The sequence below is a fragment of the Babylonia areolata genome, chromosome 12 (genome assembly GCF_041734735.1).
Source record: "Babylonia areolata isolate BAREFJ2019XMU chromosome 12, ASM4173473v1, whole genome shotgun sequence".
NCBI classification, from domain to species: domain Eukaryota; kingdom Metazoa; phylum Mollusca; class Gastropoda; order Neogastropoda; family Buccinidae; genus Babylonia; species Babylonia areolata.
In genome coordinates this window covers 28,838,022-28,847,869 of record NC_134887.1, presented here as the reverse complement: position 1 = coordinate 28,847,869, position 9,848 = coordinate 28,838,022, and the positions used below count along the sequence as shown (strand labels likewise).

The 9,848-nt window shown below is 40.6% G+C and overlaps 1 protein-coding gene across 2 annotated transcripts in view; it reads right to left on the bottom strand.

Annotated features, from left to right (window-relative positions):
• LOC143288134 (putative RNA-binding protein 19) overlaps positions 1-8,801 on the bottom strand; it is a 43,089-nt gene extending 34,288 nt beyond the window's left edge. For both annotated transcript variants that reach the window (XM_076596424.1, XM_076596426.1), the window contains exons 1-8: positions 8,729-8,801; positions 5,868-6,050; positions 5,183-5,347; positions 3,722-3,947; positions 2,844-2,878; positions 1,753-1,926; positions 620-676; positions 1-40 (exon numbers count right to left, since the gene is read on the bottom strand). The exon at positions 1-40 is cut by the window's left edge and continues 36 nt beyond it. In XM_076596424.1, the coding sequence (XP_076452539.1) occupies positions 1-40; positions 620-676; positions 1,753-1,926; positions 2,844-2,878; positions 3,722-3,947; positions 5,183-5,347; positions 5,868-6,050; positions 8,729-8,764 (916 nt within the window). In that variant the 5' untranslated portion in view covers positions 8,765-8,801. The remainder of the gene's footprint in view (positions 41-619; positions 677-1,752; positions 1,927-2,843; positions 2,879-3,721; positions 3,948-5,182; positions 5,348-5,867; positions 6,051-8,728) is intronic.
• Positions 8,802-9,848: the final 1,047 nt, after the last annotated feature.

Here is a 9,848-nt window from a genome sequence, read left to right as displayed (position 1 = left end):
CCTTCACTTTCACAGGCTTAAAAAACTCCCTGATGACGCTCTGCAACAGTGACAAAATACAGATAAAATAGTATTTTTTCATAAACCAGGGAACATATATATATATATATATGAAAATTTCAGTAATCCATTTATTTCAATTCATTTTAAGCGAACACACCAGAAGGCTAAAATCAAAACTAATCATCTTGTTTACAGCCCAGCTGACCACAAGGGGCATTTTCAGGGCTGATCACTCATCAGTTCTTAGAACCAGTCAAAGAACATGATATAACGTTCAGAGGTCAATCGAAACAACACCATAAAAAGGATTTTTTTTTCCTGAAAATTACGTTTATCTAACATACTTACCGTGACCCACATTTACAGACTCCGGCAGGGAGTCCGATTCCTGTCCTGTGCTAAGTACTATCCGCATATGTGGAGAAAACGAAAGTAGCCACGGCCGATAACCACTAGTGGGTCATGGTAAAGTATGTGTCGTTAAAAGGATTTCACCAAACGTCAGAAATTATCAGTTAAAACAGAACTGAGCACAGGACGAACTGAAATAAACAGGTACAAATATAAAAAGCTGACGAGGAAAAAATAGAAAAAAAAACCAACCCAGAAAGCTTACCTCTTTCACATTGGCTTTCAGTCCTTTCATTTTGATGCATAACCTCTGCCTGGGTACCTGTTTAACAGCCAAGAAAACATCGCCTCAAATCAGATCACAAACTGATTACATCTGCCATCACAACCATTCGGTAACAACCAACATAATATCATCCAGATCACAAACTGATTACATCTGCCATCACAGCCATTCAGTAACAACCAACATAATATCATCCAGATCACAAACTGATTACATCTGCCATCACAACTATTCGGTAACAACCAACATAATATCATCCAGATCACAAACTGATTACATCTGCCATCACAGCCATTCAGTAACAACCAACATAATATCATCCAGATCACAAACTGATTACATCTGCCATCACAACCATTTGGTAACAACCAACATAATATTTATCACTTTACTGTAAGCCAGAGTTTGGACAGTTTAATTCTTAGCAGGGAATGATCAGTGCATGTTATCATATGTAAAGGTTTCATCTTTGTGAGTGTGTGTGTGTGTGTGTGTGTGTGTGTGTGAAAAATTATATCTGCCATGCTGGATAAATGGATATTGCTTTTTTTTCATCATCTTCTGAGTTTCTTTTTCTTTTTTTTCATAACAGTGAAAAAGACAGAGAAAAAAAGAGAGAGTGAGTGAGTGAGTGAGAGAGAGAGAGAGAGAGAGAGAGAGAGAGAGAGAGAGAGTATAGATCTCAAAAAAGAAATTTCTGACACATTACAAATTTCTAAAAAGTAATATCTGATATATTATACAAGTCTCTAAAAAGAAATTTCTGAGACATTCAAAGAAAAAATCCACTAAAACAACTCTAACATATCAAAAGTCTGTGAAAAGAGACATCTCACCAAATTACAAAACACTAAAAAGAAATCGTTGAAATAAGTCTGTGAAGAGAAAACTCTGAGACATCACAACTCTCTTCAAAGAAATTTGGCACATTACTATATATACCTCTCTGAAAAGAAATCTCTGACACTATACAATATAAATCTAAAAAAATGATAATAAAAAAATAAAAAGATAAAATGAGAATCTCTGACAAGCTTAATACAACTCTCTAAAAAAAAAACCCCACCTCTGACTGTGTTACTAATCTGAAACACAACAGGTGTCTGCTTTACCTTTTCCACTTCGATTTTCTTCTCCAGCGAGTCTCTCCCCTCTTTCTTCTTTTCCTTTTTCTTGGCTGCCTCCTTTGAGGGCGAGGTGGCTGCTTGAGAAACATTGCCGTCATCGTTCTCTTCATCCTCATCCGACGACAACAGGGTAGACTCTGCCATCTTGGATTTTAGGAACTGAAAGAAAACGACTTTTTAGTTGTTCTATTTTGTTTTACAAGGTCGTAGCAACAAAGAGAGACCATATTCTCTTTTTTTCTAAATTTTAAGTTTGGTGTCAGGTAGAAAAATGAATGATGAACATTTTAGGATTGATCTGAGAATGAATTTGATGAATATAAGTAGTAACACTATGGCCAGCATTTGAAAAAAACAACAACAAACCAACAACTAAAATAAGGTACCTTGAGCAAAATATATAGAGCTGTATCTAATATATATGTATCCATTAATTTTCATTATTGTCGTTTTGATATACTCCTCTGCTTTTGTTTTTCAAGGTCGTAGCAAAAAGATAGACCATATTTAAAAAAAATAAAATATAAATCTTAAGTTTGGTCTCAGGTAGAAAAATGAATGATGAACATTTTAGGATTGATCTGAGTATGAATTTGAGGAATATAAGTAGTAACACTATGGCCAGCATTTGAAAAAACCCCAACAAACCGACAACTAAAATAAGGTACCTTGAGCAAAATATATAGAGCTGTATCTAATATATATGTATCCATTAATTTTCATTGGTGTGGTTTTGATATATTTCTCTACTTTAAGAACAATTATTTTCTGTACTGCTTTTCTACACATACTGAATTTGCTTTTTGTCTAAGTTCCGGCACTTACGCTTGTGATGATCATACACAATTTTCAAAACAAATCATTCACATCAATATATGTGCACATCATAGCCATTCAGAACACAGAAGCACATTCACACGCACACACACACACCCACCCCCACACAATACCAACCCCAACCCCCACAGCCACACACACACACCCACACCCATCCCCCCACACCCACCCACACACACACACACACCCACACACACATATGTAAAAACTGAAAAACCACTTGAACACAAAGTACTTACATCAAGATCTGATATTTTACTCCCTTTTTCTTCACCTGCAAAAAAACACAAATTATCTATATATATATATACATGTGTAGCTGCACAAACACAGAAACACACTGTCACATGCAATAAGTCTCTCAGTTTGATAAATGCACAGAAAAGCAGGCTCTCAAATTTTGAAGGGAAAGCCCTGCACGGTCAGTACATTCAAAATGAAGATCAATTTGCGTTACTAAATTCTTAGGATGAGGTTTCTGTCTTACAAACAAAACTGAAATAATATTAATTGCAGTTGCACTAAGTGCATGTGTGTGTGTGTGTGTGTGTGTGTGTGTGTGTGTGAATGCGCACATGCATGTTCGTATACATGCATGTTTTGATTTGTGAATGAGCATAGAGTATTCATGTGCATCCATGTGTATGAGCGAACCTTCGCGAATAAATACCAAGGCAAAGTACAATACATAACATCTGATCAGTTACTCTAGTGCAATATTCAACCACTTCAAAACTAGTTTGAAAGATTGACAGATGCATGAAAATGGAACTGTAGAGCATGCAGCATTACACAAAAATGTTCTAAATCAAATCATTCTTTTTTTGTACAATCATCTGCTTCCAAACAAAACAAACTTCCAAGCAGAGAAATCCGTACGATTATGACTAGTAGATATGCCTACCTTTGTATGTGTGTAGCAATGCAGATTTCATCAGAAATGTGAAGCATTAGAGTGACCTCTAAAGGTAGTCATGAACCCTTCGAAAAATGGCAAAAAAAAGTCTGTGGGACCACTGACAATGTCAGTTTAGCATCGTGGAATTACAGCAAAAATATCTCTGGGGTGACCAAGAATTTCGACGTATCAGAAGCCATGACTGCATCTTCCACAAACCTTTGTCCATCACACCGTCAGACTGCTTCTTCCCAGACTCTTCGTCGCTCGCTGCTGCCTCCTCTTTCTCCTTCTTCTCTTCCTCCTCCTCAGTCTCGTCATCACTGTCTTTGTCATCGCCGCCAGTCGTCTCATCCTTCTTCACATCGGCGTCGTTGTCCCAGGCTGTTCGTTTGCTGGCGGAGTACACAGCCATGTATTCCTTGAACTCTGGATCTTCTCGCAGCTGCAAAGAGCACACAGAAAGCGTTCAGCGTGGGGAGCAGTAAATAAAAATATGTCACACTAAAAATCCAGTTCAACAACGATGTGTGTTAGGTCTGGAAAATAAGTGAGGCAAAGAGGGTGAGAGGATTATTCAAAGGCCAATAGGAAGTGTTAGTGTTTCACTCATGTTAAGACAATGGGACACAACTTCAACCTGTTGCTGCTTACCACCACCTGTCAGCTTGCAGAAAGGTCAATAAGAGGAACACAGAAAAAAACAAAAAAGCAGAAACTGCCTGATAAAAAACAAAACAAAAAAAACATGGAAGCTCAACATCTGCGCAAATAGTGTATACCCTCCATTTGACACAACATTCTATTATATCTGACATGATGCACATTGCGCACAATGTCATCACCACAGTCAAAGCCAAAGTCTCCAATGTGGAGCGGAGGCCTAGTGGTAACGCACACAACCAGGAAACAAAATGTCCACCAGTTTGAGTCCAGTACACAGACCAGCATTTTAACTTCACCCTCCACTGGACCATGAGTCACAATGAGTTGTGGTCTGCGTGCTAGTCTTTCAGATGATACAATAAATCCAGATCTGACGTGCAGCATGCAATTAGTGCACATAAAACAGCAACAAAAGAATTATCCCTACAAAAATTCTGTAGAAAAATCTTTGGCAGTCAATCGACTCAATGAAATACACCTGTATATCTTCCAATGGAAATCTTCTTTGTTCAATCAACATACTCCTTGACAGACAATTTTCTTTGTTCACGTAATACACTTCTCCACAGAAATTTTCTTTGAAGTTCTTTGCTGATATCATACATGAGCTGATACACTCCTTGACTGAAAGTTTCTTCTTTGACATAATAAACTCCTCATTCAAAGTTTTCTCTGTTCACATAACACACACTTCACTAGAAATTTTGCTCGATTACATAAGACACTAGTTGACATAAATTTCAACAGTTCATATCATACATTGCACAACAATAAAAAAAATTTTAGACATGGATTTTCTTTGTTTTAATAATACATCCCACAACAGAAGTCTTCTTTGCTCATAAAACACATTCCGCATCAGAAATTTCATTTGTTCACCAAAATAAACGTTGTTTGTTATTATAACACAGTGAGACTCCTCAACAGGGAATTTTCTCCACGATAGTTACAAACTGATATTGAACACTGTGCAGATTCAAGACAGGGCTGCTGTCGCACCATCCCGTGACCCACCTCTCCCAGCAAAGCAGCTTCTTTTTCCTCCTTTTTCTTTTTCTTTCCTTCTGCCTTCCTCTCTTTCTCTGTCTTTGCTGTCTCTGTTTGTTCTGCCACCTGAGCCTTGGAAAGCTTGCCCCAGGGTCTGGGCCGTGAGCTGCCGAGGTCAACGGCAATGTCCACCTGGATCAATTAAGAATGGGATCAGTTGTCACAAGTGTCGTACTGATGAATGAATGAAGAGTTGAAGAAAATACATTTTTTAGCATAAAGCATGACAAAGCATGTTTTGCCTATTGCCAGTACTAGTGAGATCTTTACAAAGCAATGATGAAACTTAAAAATGTGTGAAGAAAATATTTGTGAACATTCACCAAAGACATTTCCAAACCATTGCAGAATGACTTTTCCTTTGTGTGTGTGTGCGTGTGTGTGTGTGTGTGTGTGTGTGTTACAATATAAATAACATCAAGATATTTGTGCATGTACATTTGTGATGGATTTTTGTGGGGGTTTTTTGTTTTGTTTTGTGTGTGTGTGTGTGTGTGTGTGTGTGTGTGTGTGTGTGAGTGTGTGTGTGTGTGTCTGTGTCTGTCTGTGCGTGTGCTTACATCATTACAAGTTTGTCTTCCTCTGTACATGTATATCTTGAGTCTTTAGTCTTAATTAAGTGTGAAATTTTGCATCCAACACCACAATTCACCTTTATCCTGGATGTGTTCATGTAGGTTTTGTCGAAGTACTTCTGCGCTGACTTCGCCTCCTCCTCAGCACTGAAGCCGACGAAGGCAAACCTCCGGAACTTGCCATCGGCTGTGTACTTCAGTGAGCAGTCTGTTACTGTGCCCTTCTGGCCAAACAGATCTCGGAGTTGCTTCTCCGTAGTCTGCAAATTCAGAACTGAACCTCAGCACTTGATCATCAAAACGCAGTGAAGTCAAGGAAAAAACAGAACTTTACACAATTTGATGCACACTGAGATTGGTACCGTGTTGCCACTCATGCAATGCCACCTATCGAGTGACATCTTTTTACACACACATACACTGATGTATGCATGCACACACACACACAAACACACGCACACACACACACACACAAACACTCTCTCTCTCTCTGTCTGTCTCTCTCTCACACACACATGCATATGCAGAAGGAGATAAAACCAAAAAGGGAAGCAAGGGGGATACAGTCTATTTATGGTAATGTTGAATATTTCCTGAGACTGGCTTGGAGGCAGACATGACACAAACCACATAAGTATTAATACTTTAACAGACACCAACAACAACAAAAAAAGAAACAAAATACTAAGTAAACACACTTCTGCTCTGAGGCAGAGGAAGGGTACATGCTGGGAAGGACTCAATGTCCTGAGGTAATGAATGAATGACTGTGTTGTTTTTTTTCCAACGGTTGAGATACAAACACACTGGCCGACTTACATACCTGCCATTGTTCTAGGAGACAAACAAACGGATATACAAGTAAATGTGGTCATACTCAATGCATGAATATATATACATTATATGTACAAGGATAACACAGCATCAAAGTTCAAACTGAGAGACACAACATCAAAAGGAGGAGGAAGTAGGAATGAAATGGGGAGGGAAAGGCAGGCATGGTATCTGAACTGCTACAGAACACTGCTGAGGCTGGCAATGACACACTGTCTAGACTAAAAGTAAAGCAGATTAACTGCTGAACAGTTCATCAGTTTTTAAAGTTATTCATTCTAAAGTAATATTTGACACATTTTTCTGCATGATAATACCAGCATGATTACTTCTGGAAATAATTTTATTATGTACATATCATATAACAATTGCATATATTATTGTATGTTCTGTATTTATAAAAAAAAAACAAAAAAAACAAAAACAACAAAAAACAAACGTCCAAGCCTTACTACGTTGGTACGACTTGAGTTAACACTTAACTGTACAAAATGGGAGGATATTGAGTCCATCACAGGGATCTGCAACATGAACAAGTAATGGCTCTGAAGATAGAACTTAATGCTCTGATTGCTACCTGTCTTTGTGGTGTGTTTGTTTGTGTGATGAGCACAGTTAGACACACAATGTACACAGATTGTCTGGTGGTGGTGGTGGTGTGTCCATCGAGATTGATGATAACCAGGATGCTCATGAATCTATCTGTGAATGCGCAGATGGCTGAATAGTCCAATCTGCGCACGAAATGTTCACTGACAGTTGGGGCAGACAAAGACAGGCATATCACTGTCAGGGAGCTTGTTTGCCCGTGACTTTCTGGCCTGCCTCTTCTGAACAGCTGCAGCAGTCCTGTTGGCCTCGCACAACTTGGCGCCTTTGTGCACAGCAGCGTGCCATTTGTCACGGTCCACTGCAGATTCCTCCCAGGAGTCAGGGTTGATATTAAACATTTTCAGAGAGACTTTCAGAGTATCTCTGAAGCGCTTCTTCTGACCTCTGTGTGATCTCTTCCCTTGTTGCAGCTCGCCATAGAAGAGCCTTTTGGGCAGCCGATGGTCTGGCATGCGCGCCACGTGTCCAGCCCAGCGAAGCTGGGACTGCATCAGGATGGTGAAGATGCTGGGAAGGGTGGCTTTTGTAAGCACCTCTGTGTCTGGGGTCCTGTCTTGCCACTTGATGTTCAGTAGCTTCCTGAGGCATGTTGTGTGGAAGTGGTTCAGCTTCTTGGCATGTCGTTAGTACACTGTCCAAGTTTCACAAGCGTACAGTAGTGTGGGGAGAACTACTGTTCTGTAGACCTTTAGCTTGGTCTCAAGACTAATGCCTCTTCTGTTCCAGACATTTGCATTGAGTCTACCAAAAGTTGCGCTTGCTCTTGCAATCCTGACGTTCACTTCATCATCGATGGTCGCATTTCGTGACAGTGTGCTGCCAAGGTATGTGAACCGCTCCACCGCACTGAGTCTCTGATCGTTGACTGTGATGTTGGGCTCAACGTAGGGTTTCCCTGGGGCTGGCTGATGGAGAACTTCAGTTTTCCTCGTGCTGATGGTAAGGCCGAAGTTCCTGCTGGCAGTGGCAAACTTGTCGACGCTGAGTTGCATGTCAGCTTCAGATCCAGCGTTGAGGGCACAATCATCAGCAAACAAAAAGTCTCTGATGATGTCTGTCATGACCTTCGTTTTTGCTTGAAGCCTTCTGAGGTTAAACAGCTTGCCATCTGTTCGGTACTTTAGGCCGATTCCAACATCGCCATCTCTGAAGGCATCAGTAAGCATTGCAGAGAACATGAGGCTGAACAGCGTTGGAGCCAGGACGCAGCCTTGCTTGACACCATTTGTGACAGGAAAAGGAGCAGATGTTTCGCCATTGTCGTGGACTCGAGCCTGCATGCCTTCATGGAATTGGCTGACCAAGGAAATTGTCTGGTACATGGGAAGCTAATGACAATTAACAGCGTGAGACGAAGACAAGAGTATAACACTTCAGACAACACCAGAATTGATATTTGAAAATCAAAAAGACACTGGAGGGAAAAGACTTAAAACAATAACCATAAACCGGTCACTAAAATAGGATATTACCAAGTAACCAATATACTTACATTCTTCGGCAAATTTGACACAAAAAGTCGAGACATTTTGCACGCTTTCGATATCTCCTCGTCTCACCATGTGTAGGAAATGACGTACAATTAAGGGGAAAACACTCCCGAGTTCTCGTTTGGATCAGTCCACAGATGCAAAAATACGCTCAAGTATTAAGCATTTTCAAACAAAACCTCCATAAACTCAAAGCAGCACCATTTTCAATAACCGAAAAAAGGTTGACAATCGGCAAAAATGAAAGAACATTAAACAACAACAACAACAAAACAAACAAACAAACAACAAGAGTATTATACTCACTTAATGGACATGGGTTTCAACACAAAAGGATACCTTGATCCACTGGCAAATAGCGACAGGCAAAACAATAGAACAAGCAAATGAAGAGGTACAATTAAGACTTAGGCGAGCTGTTCATGTGTTGAATGGCGTCTTCAGTTTCATACACACACACACACACACACACACACACACACACACAGGCACACACACACACACACACACACACACACACACACACACACACACACACACACAGACAGACTCTCTCTCTCCACATCAAGCACACTATGATGAGTATGCTAGGAATATAAGAGAGAGAGAGAGAGAGAGAGAGAGAGAGAGAGAGAGAGAGAGAGAGAGAGAGAGAGAGAGAGAGAGAGATGGGACTTATCTGATGACTGAAGTGACAAGAAAAAAGTCAAAACACCAATTGCAGCACAATGGTATCAAAATCTCTCTCCCCCCCCTCTCTCTCTCTTTATACCTCTCTCTCTCTCTTTCTCTCTTCCTCCTTCACTTCCCCCTCCCTCTCACTGCCCCCACACCCCGCCCCCACACCCCTCTTTCTCGTTTTTTTCTGTCTCTCCTTACTCCCGCTCTATCTCAACTCTCTCGCACTCCATCCCTCCACCTCCCCCCCCTCTCTCTCTGTCTTTCCCTACTTTTCTCTCTTACTCTCTCTATCCCCCCCCCCTCCCCCCCAACCTCCCCACACACCTCTTTCTTTCTCCCTCTCTCACCCCCCACCACCCCCTCACCCTCCTTCCCTCTCTAACTCTCCCTCCCACTCTCCATCTACCCCCTCTCTCCCTCCTTCCCTCACTCTCCCTCCCC